Below are 14,809 nucleotides of genomic sequence, written 5' to 3' on the forward strand. Positions count from 1 at the left end.
GAGGTGCAATGTGTTGAGGTAGAATGGGGATGCATCTCCTAGCCTCTCCCAGTTATCTGATCCCGTTGTCTCTTTGATACTGGGTGCAGAGCCTTCAATGCCAACAAGATCTAAAATCTGACAACAGGGCTCAGCAATGCTTGCTGCATTTTGAAAGAACAGCAAAATCTGGGGTGAAGCTTCATGGCTTGCTTGGAAACAGTGATCCCGTTAGGATAATACCCTGGTGTCTGACTGCACAAGGTGGCGGGAAGTGTAGCTGATGTAAAGCACTTGAAAGTCTCGGACGGCAGGGAGTGCCCTGGAATAGGGCACAGCATTCTGTCTGTCTGGCAGGTGAAGAACCTGCTGACCCTACTGACAAGTGGGGTATCTGAGGTAAATGTCCTGAACTCCCTCTACATACAGCAAAGAGAAAAAGGCAGTTCTGACGGCCACTTGTTTCTCTCTGCTAACTGTAGAGGGAGCCTGGATATCTGTGCTTGCTCTGGCTCTGCTGAATCTGAGCAAGTTGTAGCCCATCCCTGCAGATGCTGCCCAGCAGATGTTTTATGTAAGCCCAGTGTATAGCAGTTTCTGGCTGACCCCTTAAGTGGAAGAGCAGCATCCCCATACTGTTTTTGTGATCTTGCTGTGGTGTTTGCTGCTCAAATTCATTCAGAGGCTCACTAACATGAGAACAGTTGATCTCAAATGCTTTACATGTAGGATTGCAGAGGGGTACAAGAAAAGTTGCTGAGACATGCAGGAGCCAAAATGGGAGTGTTGTGGCCATTTAGCTAAAACCAGAGGCCCTCCTTTCCTTCCTAAGTCCCACAGTTTGTTGTGGTTATGCTCTGAACTGAGTTTGCTGGCAGTCTGTGCGCAGCACCACAGTAGTTTTGGTAGTCCATGAAAGGGTTGTGCCCCTTTCATCCATACTCATGTCTCTCACTTTTCTTCTGCAGGTGGATTTGATTGACTGGGTTGATAACATGTGGCCCAGGCACCTGAAGGAGAGTCAGACAGAGTCTACGAATGCTATTCTAGAGATGCAGTATCCGAAAGTACAGAAGTAAGTGACTTGTTTTGCTGCCTGCCACCATTGGCACAGTTCAGGATCTCTTGCACTAAATCGGCCTAAGGGAGAAATAGTTTGTTCCAAGGGGGGAGTGAGAGGAATAGCTGTGCCACCCTGCGCCCCTTCCTCCCCATTTATTTTAGCGGGTGACATTTGCCTTAATAACTCTGCAATTAGTTATGAAAGCCTGTGCCACGTGCTGTGGGGAAGGGTGGTCATGTCACCTCCAGGAACTTGCTCACTTTGAGGAAACTCTTGATGCTTGCTGCTTTGTGGCATCTAGAGTCCCCTGAGTTGTGAAGTGCTGCCCATCCTTCCCTGTAGGACCTGGAACCCAGTAGGAACCCTGGGACTTGAGGGTTTCTAAAGTTGCTGAGTGTGTGAGGATGAAAGCTCACCTCTTGCCTGGACTAGATCTTCTTGCAGGAATGTGACAGAAATGTGAAGTGAGCTCTCCTATAAACCATCACCTCCCTGCAGCTAAAGTGCTTACCACTGCAGCAATGGGTTTCAGGCAATGCACTGAGCTATTGGTTGGGGTTTGGGCAGCGTGTCGAATACACTGTATTTTAAAATGTGTATCACCACCTGTTCTCACCTTCTTCTCATCTTGGTTCCCAGGTACTGTCTGATGAGTGTCAAGGGCTGCTACACCGATTTCCATGTGGATTTTGGTGGTACTTCTGTGTGGTACCACATCCACCGAGGAGGAAAGGTAGGAGGACAGTCCCTGTTAGGAAAGGTGAAGGTGCTTTAGGAGACTGACTTTTAGTGTCTTTTGTTGATCCTTGAAGATGCAGGTCCAGACAGTGAATTTAAGTTTTTTCACCCTGAACTTGTTTATGTATGGCTCTTAGAAGTAGCTCAGGCACTCACAGGTCCACCAGGCACAGGCTGAAAACCTGTAGAGATGCTGTAGAGATGATGCTGAGAAACTTTACAAAAGGCCGGATGGTATAGAGTATAATGACCCCATTCATCCAATGCCTTGAGTTTCTGAGGGTTCATTTGGCTACATGACTGATCACCTCTTGGTGTGGTGCAAACAGCAACAACCAAAAGAAAAATACCTAAAGATGAATGAGAGCCTCCTAAAGCTTAATTGTCCAGGGATTTTTGAATAGCCAACAGATGTGTGAGGGCAGTACCTTAAAACATCGAGTGATTTTGAAAGTAGAAGCTTTCAAACTGAAGGCGAGGGACAGGCTTTCAGTACAAAATCTATTTTAATGGTTTTGGGTTTTTTTGGTGAGAAGTAGTTCTGAACTGGGGCTGTTTAGTCTGTGGAGGAGGAGGCTGAGGGAAGACCTTATTGCTCTCTTCAAATAGCTGAAAGGTGATTGCAGTGAGAGTGGGGCTGGTCTCTTCTCGCTGGTGACAGGACAAGGGGAAATGGCCTCAAGTTGTGCCAGAGAAGGTTTAGGTTGGAAATCAGGAAAAATTTCCTTACAGAAATGGTTGTTAAGCACTGGAATAGGCTTCCCAGGGAATTGGTTGAGTCACCATCCTTGGATGTGTTTAAAAACCGTTTGGATGTGGTACTCAGGGACATGATTTAGCAGAAGGTTGTTAGAGTTAGGGTAGGATGGTTGGGTTGCGGTTGGACTTGATGATCTTGAAGGTCTTTTCCAACCTGAGCAATTCTATGATTCTGTGATTCTAACAACCATGTCAGATGTGAGCTTCTTGTCTGTAGTCATTTCCTGTAGCTGAATCAGTACAAGACTTGAAAACTGAACCCCATTTCTGTTGAGATAAAGTTCACCAGGTTACAAACTTTGTGCCCACTTTGCTCCCCAGTTGGTTGTTTCCAGTCAGAGTCGAGCAGGAATTTCTCTGTGCCAGGTATCCCTTACTCCAGCTTGATATTGTATGTGAGCCTGGTTTGAAGGAAGCCCATCTGGAGGGGAAACTGTAAAGGTGCCTTAGCAGGGTGAATTGCACCTTAAGCTCTGCTTATAGTTGGATTTGTTGCATCTGTTCACTTTCAGAGAAGAGATCTGTAGCAATTCAGATGCTGTAACACTGAAGGAGCTAGTTAATGCTTGCAAAGTCAAATGTCCTAGCTAGCACTTCATCTACCCTAGAGAGCACAGTTATGTTCAGCACGTGAAACTTAAACAACACCAAGTCCTTGCTGGGAGCAAATCTCCTTCAATAGCCATTAGATGGATGTGCCCATTGTCACAGATACAGTCTGTGCTTCAGTGGTACTGCTATAATAGCATGGAAAAGCTTGTGTTTAAATTTTTGCTAACTGCTATTGTCAGCTGTACTGTAGTTAAGGAAACTTTACACTGCTGCTCAGGAGAGCAACACAACAGATTCAACATTGTATGAGTGAGTTGGTGCAGTCAGAGCAGGGAAATCTGATGGTAGCTCAGCATGCCATATAAGCAAAACAAATATCATATAGCACAGAATTTACCAAAGGCAGGCCTCACCTCTGTTGCCCAGTGAAATGCACCCAGCTCCTAAACTTAGCCCCTGAGAGCAACTGGAAGAGTCCTGGAGCTTCTGGTTAAAGCCATCGATCATCTAGGGCTGAATTCATCAAGGGTCTTCTGCAGCGGGTGAGAACAGATCTATGGGAACAAACTGGCTACATAGACAGCTACTGGGAAATTATACTATCCCATCTTTCTCCACTGACTTACGCTGAGATTAGGGAAGGCAACAAACTCTGTCCCACTTGAAGAATCTGGGTTTTCAACCTGCTTCTCCTTGCAAAGGAGTTGTAACTGCCAGACTCTCCCATAATTCTGATTTGTGGCTCCACTGATTTCTCATAAGACAAGTGTCTGAAGAGCCTAGTAGAGGGGTGGATATTTACTGGCCAGCCTGCTGTGCAAAGGCTGAGAAATTCAAGTCTCTAGTTCAACTGAATAACATCTCAGCATTCAGAAAGAGACAAGTAAATATCTCCTTTGTTTCAGTGCTCTCATGTCTTTAGTGGGTTTTCTGTCTGCTGACATTGACTTTGTAAGTAGTGCCTTACAGAGCATCCCAGACTTGGTCTAGAAATGATGCTTGGTGCATCAGGGGAGAAAGACCCTTGTTGAGTGGCTTGCTCTCTCAGATGGGACAGCTGCTTCGGTTACTCAGCTGGGGATTTCTGCAGGTCTGCATCCTCTGTGGGTAGGAAGAGGAAGATATTTGGATATTTGGGGAGGGAGCAGGGCAGGTTTAGGAGAAGCAGGGGATAGTCAGTAGCTATTAACAGTACAGTGACTTACACATTTGTTTTCTTTACTTGCAGATCTTCTGGTTGATCCCTCCTACACCCCAGAACCTGGAGCTCTATGAAAACTGGCTTCTCTCAGGGAAGCAGGGAGACATATTTCTTGGAGATAGGGTGTCAGAGTGCCAGCGCATCGAGCTCAAGCAGGGCTATACGTTTGTCATCCCCTCAGGTACTGCTGGGTGGGCAGTTGTATCTTGTCTTTTGCCAGGATTGTGCTAAGAGGCTGAAACTCCTTAAGACACAAGCAGAATCAGGACAGACAAAACTTAGCTTTCTCTTTCATGAGTAGAAGAGAGAGGGCAATGTTATGTGGCTCTGTTCTCTTGCTTGTTGGCTTTCAAAACATGACTCTTATGGCACTGCACATTCAACACAGGTGTCCAAAAGGCTCTGTGTGTCTTTCATTACAAAAGGAGGCTTTCCCAAAGCCCATCATGCTGACATGTGGCAGCCTTCATTGCCAACACGCACTGCTTTGCAAGACAGCACAGCTCTTCTGCTTTCCAGCTCTCTTGTGAAATCTCTGTGGAGTTGAATACAAATCATGAAGGAAGAAAGAGAGTTAGTGTATATGATTAGGGAAGATGGGAAGACTGGAAAGTGTAGAGCTAGAAGTGAATGTTGGAAAATCCTGAAACCTGATAAGGCTGGGAAGCAGTAATCTGGATAGACTGGCAGATGAGAGCCTTGCAGAGGGCTTGGGCAAGGAGACTTTATGGTTGAGAGTGGGAACATTCTTAAAGCTCCAAGCTAACAGTGGTCCACAGAAGGAAGCAGAACACTGATTCTGGCGCTTTTCCCTGGGTGATCCCTCCATTTTGGGCATAGTTTCCTAAGGCAAGTTAAGAGAAATCCTAAGCCTGAGTTGGTTAAGAAAGTAGAACGAATGGGAGTGCATCAGCAGTGTCTTGCACTGCATCAATGCAGTGCTGTGCTAGAAAACAGCAAAGGTGGAAAAGATGGGCTGCAGAGTTGGATGGAAACAGCAACCTGAGTTAATAGTTGGCAGGAGCTGGCTCACAGCCTTTCAGAGTTGGGATGTCTGTAAAATGCCCTAGCAGTTGGGAACACGCTCTTGGAAGGAGAAAGATTATTGGACCCCTTTCCAGGGATCCCTTTCAAGGCTTCAAATAGAACTACCACGTAAAAGTTAGGTCCATCAGGCTGTCTCAGATGGCAAAAGCTGTTGTAACCTGCTGTTTCCTGTGACAGTAGTGCAAGCATTAGCTGTATTGTACACACGTTCCTGTAGTTTACAGCAGAACCAGGAACAGAAAGCAGCAGGGGTTGCACAAGTGACTCTTTAGAGTCATGGTGTCTTGACTGACTCTTTTTGGCCTAAGGGAGCCCATGCAGGAATCTACAAAATGTTGGGCTTGTCTGTATTAACCTCTGAGACAACAGAACTGCGACTTGATTTTACTTTGAGGGGTTTTTTTTCCATTGTTAAATAAACTCTGGGAGACTGTTCTTGGTGCTGCTGATGTCTTTAAGTATAACACAACTAGGAAGAAACTGGCAGAGAGACTGGAATGACAGAAAGTTGTGGATGGGAGGTAGATATGGGCACACTCGCTACCTTGGGAAGATGAATTTAGGTGTTTAAGTATAAATCTGCCTCTAGCTCCTAGATGGGTAAAGTGAGCTGAATATTGAGTAATTCAGTAGTGATGCTTTGTGAGGACTAGACATTGCTATGCTAAAGCAAGTCTCAGCCTTCCTCAAAGAGTTGGGATGCAGATGGTCCCATCCTCTCCTTCCTCTGCTGCTAGCTCTGGCTGATGTGATGGATCGATGGCTAATCTGTTAACAGCTCACCTAGGTACGGTTTAAAGCCTAACTATCAGAGTAAGCCTATCTGAGCAACATGGAAGTTATGCAGATTTGAGAGCCCTTTTCTAAAGACTGCAGTTGATAAGAGATTTCAAAGGAATTGACTTAGTAGGGACTTAAGTAGTTGTGAGACTTTGACCTCCCCTAGTCACTTAGCAGAACTTTTCAAACTCTTTCTCCCAAAGGTTGGATCCATGCTGTGTACACTCCCATGGACACACTGGTTTTTGGAGGCAACTTCTTGCACAGCTTCAACATCCCTATGCAGCTCCGGATCTACAGCATCGAAGACCGCACGCGGGTGAGGAGAGCTGAGAGGAAGCAGCCTCTTAGGATGGCAGGGAGGGCACAGGAGAAGTGGTGTGCAGGCAGGCAAGCTGCATCTCACCTCATGACAGACTGCTGAAACTCCCCTGCTAGATGTGCTACAGGCTGTCCCTCACCCAAGCTCCTTGCCTGCACATGTTAGGGCTTGCTATGTTCCTTCATGCTACCTCCAGTCTGATGTCAGGCATCCAAGGGGTTGAAGGCATTGCAGGGAGTTTGTTGGGGATCTCCCCTGGCGAAGCAGCCAGGGAGAAGGAAGGCTGCAGCAGTTCTTTGGGAGTGCATCCAAGCACGATGCCTGTGCCCTTAGCCATCTGCCTTCTGCTCCTGTTTGATGTTGATCCTGGACTTTGATGTGATAAAGATGGCTGAAACTAAAGGCTCCCAGAAAACTCAAGCCAAGAGTGCTGTTGACAAGTGGGTGCTGTCCCTTGTTTCTTGTGGAGATGTGGCTCCTGCAGAGAAGCCTCAGGACAGCCCTGGGCTGTGGCATCTGCTGCTCTCCTGTATTAAGGAGAGGGAGGCCTGTGAGGGAAGCACAGTGGAGAGCTGCAATCCTAACAAAGACAAAGGAAATGTTAATGTTAATGACTTGCAAGTGAGAAGTGCCTGGTGTCTGCTCTGCCTGGCCTCTGCTCTCCTTCCACATGGAGAATGACTTCTGGCATGGATGCTGTTGTTACACATGTACATGTATTTCCTGCCTCTCAGGAGGGGATCGAGCTTGCTCAAGGCAGCACAGCAGTCTGCAGCCCTGTGCAGAAGGCAGTCTGAACTGATCTTCTTCCCTCTTCTGCAGGTCCCAAACAAGTTTCGTTATCCCTTCTATTATGAGATGTGTTGGTACGTGCTGGAGCGCTATGTCTACTGCATCACCAGCCGCTCACATCTCACCAAGGACTTCCAGAAGGAATCACTCAGCATGGGTGAGCTCCTCTCCAGCCCCTGTTCCTTTTTCTCGCATGCTGCTGCAGGTCTGTGTGGCAGGCAGGGAGGGCTGTGTGGAATAGAACCTGGGACCCTCACTTCCTCCATTTCACAGGGTGGTTTCTCTGGGTGTTTCCTCTCATTTCCCTGTCTGCTGTACCAAGCAATCAGAGGGCAGACTGCTTCCTCCTTTGCTCTTGTGTCAGGCCGGGCTCCTTGCAGCTGCAAAACCAGCAGACCGGTTTCTGGCCTTGCTCATACATGCAAAGCCTGTAACAGAAGAGCAGAGGGTAACCACGCCTCGCTGTAGGGCTGCAATGCTTTCTTGCTGATCAGGGCCTTCCTGCATGCAGAGTTTGAGGAGCTTTGTCAGATGATCTTCAAGAGGGTCTCTCTCACAAAAGAGATGTTTGGCCTCCTTAAAGCCTGTGCAGCAGATCAGATTATTTGCTAGAGATACCCTTCGTGAGATTGGGAAAGAGCTGGATAGCCTCTGCCCAAGGGCCTTGGAACAAATCTGTTCTCACTCCTCGGAAAGGATCTAAATACCCATGACTGGACACTTTCCTCATGGCCAGAGCCTTTTGGGGACATCGGAGAATTGCTCCCAGCTATTTTTAGCCTCAAAGGAGGGTGCTTTGTTATGCACAGTCAGGTTCAGAGACCTTGTGGTCACCTGGAAAGCCCACATCCCCTGCCTCCCATCAGGAGGGCAGGATGAGGTACTAGGACCAGATTGGTGATGCCAAGCTCTCTCAAAATAAAGCTGGACTTCAACTCTGCTGTCATCTCCTGGAAGAGGTTTCCCACATCCCGGGCCTGGCCTTCCACAGAGTGACTGGGAGTAAGGAGGGGTTTTGCTGTTCCTTTCTAGCAGCCATATGCACTATCCTTTCTCTGGTCTTGTCCCATGTGTATCTGTTGTGCCAGTAATACACTTCACTGATGATGTGTCTCACCATACTAAAGACACAGGAATTATGAGCGTCCATCTTAAGTTTGTTAAAAACTATTACTTTTCAGTTATTTTCATTACAGGTAATGACAGTTTGTTTAGATTCCCTGAAAGCTTGGAATTCATTTAAGAAACTTCTGAACAAGACTTTAAGAAGTAGCTAATTAAATCTGGATAAATCTGAGCGGATTCCTTTAAAAACTGAATGTTTCTTGTGACCATTTGGCCACTGGAATCTTGTCTCATGCTTTCTCTTTCATGGCAGATATGGAGCTGAGCTCCTCAGACTCAGTAAACATGGAGGAAGAGGAGGAGGAAGAAGAGGATGCAGCAGGGAAGGAACCAAGGAGACCGATCACGAGACGGTCTGTTCTTACCAGCCCCGTAGCCAATGGTGCCAATGTGGACTATGATGAACTGAGCAGGAGCTGCCGGAGCAGCCTGCCGGCTCTGAAGAAGAGCCCATCTATAGACTCCTCTGACTCTAGCCGAGGCTCCCAGAATGGCCAGGCCTGGGAGCCACATGGTGGCAGTCCACGCAAGAGCAGGAGGGTGCACCTGACGCAGTTTGAGCTGGAGGGGCTGCGCTGCCTGGTAGACAAGCTAGAGTCACTCCCTCTGCACAAGAAGTGTGTTCCCACTGGCATCGAGGACGAGGACGCTCTCATCGCTGATGTCAAGGTACGTAAGCTTGGGAGCACCACGTGTGATGCTGCTCCCTGGATGTGTTTGTTTGCTGGTGTATCAGAGATGAAAACGTACCCCCCCCCCAAGAGGAATCCGTGTGCATTCATGGTTTTAAACTAGTCATGGGGTGATGCGTCTGCAGGTTTCTTCTTTCCATTATGTAAGGCAAATGTCGCACTGGGTAATGTTGAACCAGCTGATGCTGCAGGACAGCCCTGACTTGGAGTTTGGCTGGGCCCTGTCTGGGTCCCTTACACGTGCCAGAGCTCATTTGCAGTGTGGTTTGTGTCATGTTCGGGCTCTGGCCTCCTTGGGCTGTTGGATGTTGTGATAGTTGGAGCGCCTTGTTCTGGGTAGAATTGTCTGTGTTTCTTTGGGTTGTTCACACAAGGTGTTGATCCTGGCTTTTATGAGAGTCTTCATCCAGCTTTGCACCCTGTGCTATACCTGATCTGTTTTGTTGCCTCTATATATCATAAAATCACGGAACATTCAAAATGAGAGGTGACTCGCAGGGGTCATGGAGTCCACCTCCTTGGTGTTTTAGCCTTTCCAGTGTTGAAGTGAGAATTTCAGCCTGTGTTCCCTGTAAAGTCCATCTTAGTTCCTTAACCCATGATTTCTTCCAACTCCCTTTCTTCCTGACGGGGACCTGCTGAGCTGCCTGTACCAAAGCTGACACCCAGACACAGCCATAGGAGCACCCTGCTCCTTGCTGTTCCTTCTCCAGGTGCAGTCTCCAGACTTTGAGGGGCATTTGGTAATCTGTTCTGTGCTGGGGACAGCAGCATGCGGCCTGTGGTCCTTACTGACGCCATGGCTTGCAGATGCTGGAGACACTTGGCCACAGGAGCCTGTGTGAATCTGTTAAGGGCTGCAGCTCCTCTTCCCCCTGGGTTTTTCAAGTTGTCTGAGCCACCATGGCCCTGCTTGGACCATACAATGCTGCAGAGAAACACCAGCTGTGAGCAGGTTTCTCCCTTGGGAATCTTGGTGGTTCTGACCAGACAGAATGCCCCAACACACTTTCAGCTGTACTCTGCTAGCCTGTGTCCCCAGGCACAGACCTGGCAAACACTGCCTTTCCACGCTGTCTCTTGTGTGGTGATGGTGAGTTTCAGGGTGCCCATGTGGGTCATGTGGAGAAACGTGTTGTTGCATCCAGTCACGAGTTGAGCCCAGAGTTGTCACGTGCTGGCACCTGACACTTCGGATGTGACAAAGACCTGCTTCCAGCTCTGTGCTAAGAGGGGCTGTCTGTCCACTGACACTCTGCAAAGCCGTTCCTGAAAGGGCTGCATCAACATTGTGAGCAGGAAGAGCACGTTGCTGCCTCTGTCTCCACCTTGACCTCTTAGTTTTGCCTGCATCCTTTGGACAGTTCCTGGCAACACTACATCGCTGCTATTTGCTCTACCATAGCTTAAATGAGAGGGCCTGTAGGAATCCAAGTGACTGCTAGCATGAGAAATGAGGTTGATGCATCTGGCACTGCTGTCTTGCTGAAAAATCTCCATGAATTTGGTGATACCGTAGAACGGTTGGGTTGGAAGGGATGTCAAAGCCCCACCAGCCTCACCCCTGCTGTTGGCTGGTTGCCCCCCACCAACCATATCAGGCTATCCAGGGCCCTATCCAGCCTGGCCTTGAGCACCTCCAGCTGTATCGCTCGCTGTCCATGGTCTGGGTGAGTCACTGGAAGGATCATTGGCATAGACGAGCACATGAGAGGTCCTATCACCTATGGACTGCTTCTGCCCATCACTTTGGATCCTCATTCCTCTGAACCAGTAGAGGAACAGTCACAGACTAGTTGCATTTGGGCTCTGCCTGGAGGTGCTAGAGCACTAGCACGTACCTGGTGCGAGGTCTGCCCACATCAGACAGAGACATCTCCTTGCTCTTCTGCCAGCGTTGTACTCTCCCCTGCCTGCTCTGCTTCTCTCATGGGTAACATCTGCCCAGAACGGTCCCCATGCTGTCCCATCCCTGCCTCTGGAGATCTGCCAGGTGGAATCTACGTTCCCAAGGCAGTTGGTTTCTCTAGGTGCTCGTGTCGAAGAGAAGTGGCGATTGTGGCATCCTGCTGAAGCCTAAGGGATGTAAAAGCACTTGCTCCTCTCAGGGGAGGATCAGTGATCTCAAGTCGCTCCACGGGTAGTCTGGTGCAGAGGTGGGGAACAGAGGCTGCTCGCACCACAGCTGGACAGGGCAGGTCAGGCTGTGAGGCTCCCTGTGCTGGTGTCATGGCTTTTGCAGCACATCTCATGCTTCCCACATAGTAGACTGGGCTGAGGACCCCTTTGCTGTCCTTCCTGAGCAGAGGTAACCTCCACATACGGTCCAACAGGCTTAGCATTGATGAAGTGCTGGAGAAGCCCCCAAGCTGCGCTGCAGATCTGAGCGTCCCCACTGCACTGCAGCTGACCCCCAGAGGGCACAGGCCTGCATGCTGGGGCCGTGATGGAGGTGGTGGTAGTCTTAGCACTGGGTCTGACAGCAGAGCTGGGCAGGGCAGATAAAAGCTGCAGTTGCCTGCGGGAAGTCACGTGTCAGGCATGGGAGCGGCTGCTTTCCCCTAGTGCTGCTTTTGGGGACTTTCAGTGCCCCCTCCACGTTACTGGGACCCACGAGGGTCTTGGAGAGCTGTGGTGACCTCGCTGCGGGGCTGTCCTCCTCTAGTGCCGAGGTCGCCGGTGCCTCTGGGGCCATAGCTGCTCCCAGACTTGATGGCGAGATGCTAGTGCCTCCAGGCTGGGAGGGCACGGGTGCATTCCCCGCATTCTGGGGCACTCCTCCCCTCACCTTGATTCGAGCCCTTTCTCCCTACTCACGCCCAGGCGGTCGGCTTCCAGCAAGATCCCGGAATCTGCTCCACAGGAGACAAAAGGAGGCTTTGGGGTGGCTCTCCCTCGACCCGGGGACATGGCCGCGTTCCTCCGGTTGCGGTGGCGGCGGCGGGCGGGCGGTGGGCCACGTCGCCGGGCCCCTCTGCACCAATTGGCGCGGCGTAACCGCCGTGCCGCCCCTCCCGGCTCTGCAGCAGAACGGCTCTGCCCTCTGCTCGCTCGCTCTCTTTTTCTCTTCTGCCATCTTCCCGTTGCAAAGCATTGCTGGGAACCGCATGTGGGTGACGCAGCAGCATTGTTTCAGGCTCAGGAAACCGCCGCTGCTGCCCAAGGGCTCGAGAGGAGCACGCGGCTGCCGGCGTGGCTGCTGGATGGAGCTGGGGAGGAGCCGGGGCCGCTCGGGGCGGGGGGCGCGGGCGCGCTTCTGGCCATGTCCCTGAGGACTGTGGATCCGGCGCGGGGCCGCATAAGCTGAGCCAGCCCAGGCAAAAAGGGGGGGGCCCAGCCCTTGCCGTGTGGGCACCGAAACAAAGAGGGCTCGTCAAACTTCGCCCCGGAGTGGCGGCCGCTCCGCAAGCGCAAGGTCAGGCGATCGGCAATGCATGCGGGACAGGGAGGGGACGCGGGGACGCTCTGGGACCGCGGGGGCACCCGGGGCTCCGGAAGCTGGGGGTCCCCGCTTTCTTCCAGCAGGCGCTCGGGCTCCCCTCTCCCCTTCCTGTCCCTGGGACGTGCAGCCGGGCTCCCGTCCTCGCTGCACCCTTGAGCCCCCTGGGTCGGACCCACCGCCACCCCCCGCCGCAGCTCCCTGCGCGTACCCACGTGTGCGTGCATGCACCCTTGGTCCCTGACCTTCTCTTTCTCTTTCGTGTCCAGGGACGGTGGGCTGGGAGGCGGAAGGGCTGCAGGCAGTGCGCAGAGGAGGTCGTGGCTTCCTGTCTGTGAATCAGTGCGGGGTTGCGGTGTTGGAGCCAATCTCTGGGGATAGGGATGGGGTCGCTAACCCTGCCTGGCCGAGGGGATGCTGGCTGGAGGCTCCTGCTGGCGTGGCCATGGCAACACCACGTAAATAAAGCACCTTTGCAGCAGGCGCGTGTGGTGGGCAGAAGGCTCAACCTCCTTGGAGAACACGGGGTGCTCAGGAGATAACTCTCAGCGGGGTGCTGGGGTGCAAGTCCCAAGGCTGTGGGGTGGGGGCGAGCCTGTATGCTTCCTCGCCCCCATACATCCCACAACGTCTCTGAAGCTTGCTGCTCTCTCCCTGCCCCTGTGCAGGGCCTTGGGGCTGACATGCAGTCAATGAAAGCACTCATGCAGTCAACTCAGCGGAGCTTGTCTGGAACATGGGGAGGGCTTGCTGCTGATGGGCATGGGGAGAGCAGAGATCCTTGCCAGTCTTGCCTGAGGCACGCTGGCCCTGGCATCTGCTCAGAGCCCACCTGGCTGGCAGGAGCATGATTCCACTCTGCTCACACTTGTCCTTTTTGTCTTTTGTGCTTCTGTTCCCCTCCCTTTCCATCAGCTGCTGCTAGAAGAATACGCAAACAGTGATCCCAAACTGGCACTTACAGGCATCCCCATTGTCCAGTGGCCTAAGAGAGACAAGGTAGGAGCTGCGAGGAGGGCAGTGGGCAGCTATTCCTGGGAGGAACCGTATATGGTTTGTGCAGTTCTCTGCCATGCTTCTGGAGCTTGGCAGCACTACCTCCGTACTGACCAGGGAGTGCTGCAGGGGCACAGCATGGGGCTCCGTGGGCAGCCCCCAGTGTGCTGGCGTTTGCTTTGTCTGGGGGGATCTGCTGTGAGTCCACAGGGTACTTGTACTGCTCAAGGGCGTGGGCCACTCTTCTGGGAGAGGAGAGCAGGAGGTATTTGCACGCTGTGGGTGTGGCATTCAGGTGCTTGGTGCGTCCACAGCGCTGTTCTCATACTGGCTTTTTGAGCGCATGCAGCATCATGGCTGCTCCTAGAGGGATGCAGTGGGGTAGATGTCTGCTGTCTCATGGAGGGTACTGCCATCCACCCACCTCAACTCCTTCCCTCTTCTATCCTCAGCTAAAGCTGCAGGCCCGGCTGAGAGTGCGCCTGCCCACCATCCCCATCACCAAGCCTCACACCATGAAGCCAACCCCACGCCCAACGCCCATCAGGCCTACGATGTCCCCCATCGTGTCAGGTGCCCGACGGAGGCGTGTGCGCTGCCGGAAATGCAAGGCCTGCATGCAAGGCGAGTGTGGCATGTGCCACTACTGCAGGGACATGAAGAAGTTTGGTGGACCTGGTCGTATGAAGCAGTCCTGTGTCCTCCGGCAGTGTTTAGCGGTGAGTCTGCGCTCTGATCCCATTCACCAAAGACTGCTACAGTCCAGCAGCAGCTCTGTGTGGCTGACCATGGTCAGGGAGAGGAAGGATTGCTCAGGGTTGGTTCCTGCGGGAAGGATTGGGCTCTTTCCCATTGTTTGTGTGGCAGAGAGAGGAGGAGGAAAAGATGGAAAAACTGCCCCACTTTGCCCTGGTTTCACCCCTGCTTTCCTTTGTAGCCCAGGCTGCCTCACTCGGTCACATGTGCGCTTTGCGGGGAGGTGGATCAGAACGAGGACTCGCAGGACTTTGAGAAGAAGCTCATGGAGTGCTGCATCTGCAATGAGATTGTTCACCCTGGCTGCCTGCAGGTGAGCAGCAGTATGAGCACAGGGGCCAGCTGGGCTGGGCTGTGGGGAAGGGTGCTGCTGACTGCCCTTTGCTCTTTGCAGATGGATGGGGAAGGACTACTCAATGATGAGCTCCCCAACTGCTGGGAATGTCCCAAATGCTACCAGGGTGACGACACAGAGAAGGGCCAGGTAGGAGGCAAGCTACATTGAGACAGGGGAGGGCATGTGTCCTGCTTTGTGTAAAGCAGGATTTGGGCCAACCAGGGCTGGGAA

At 51.6% G+C, this 14,809-nt stretch overlaps 1 protein-coding gene across 2 annotated transcripts in view; it reads left to right on the forward strand.

Moving 5' to 3' along the window:
• The window catches only part of KDM2A (lysine (K)-specific demethylase 2A), a 34,158-nt gene that overhangs the window by 14,053 nt on the left and 5,296 nt on the right, over window positions 1–14,809 (forward strand). For both annotated transcript variants that reach the window (XM_015272624.4, XM_015272626.3), the window contains 10 exons: window positions 948–1,054; window positions 1,682–1,775; window positions 4,320–4,473; window positions 6,323–6,438; window positions 7,264–7,390; window positions 8,612–9,027; window positions 13,405–13,488; window positions 13,938–14,204; window positions 14,423–14,554; window positions 14,636–14,725. In XM_015272624.4, coding sequence (XP_015128110.1) covers window positions 948–1,054; window positions 1,682–1,775; window positions 4,320–4,473; window positions 6,323–6,438; window positions 7,264–7,390; window positions 8,612–9,027; window positions 13,405–13,488; window positions 13,938–14,204; window positions 14,423–14,554; window positions 14,636–14,725 — 1,587 coding nt within the window. The remainder of the gene's footprint in view (window positions 1–947; window positions 1,055–1,681; window positions 1,776–4,319; window positions 4,474–6,322; window positions 6,439–7,263; window positions 7,391–8,611; window positions 9,028–13,404; window positions 13,489–13,937; window positions 14,205–14,422; window positions 14,555–14,635; window positions 14,726–14,809) is intronic.

The sequence above is a fragment of the Gallus gallus genome, chromosome 5, assembly GCF_016699485.2.
Source record: "Gallus gallus isolate bGalGal1 chromosome 5, bGalGal1.mat.broiler.GRCg7b, whole genome shotgun sequence".
Taxonomy (NCBI): domain Eukaryota; kingdom Metazoa; phylum Chordata; class Aves; order Galliformes; family Phasianidae; genus Gallus; species Gallus gallus.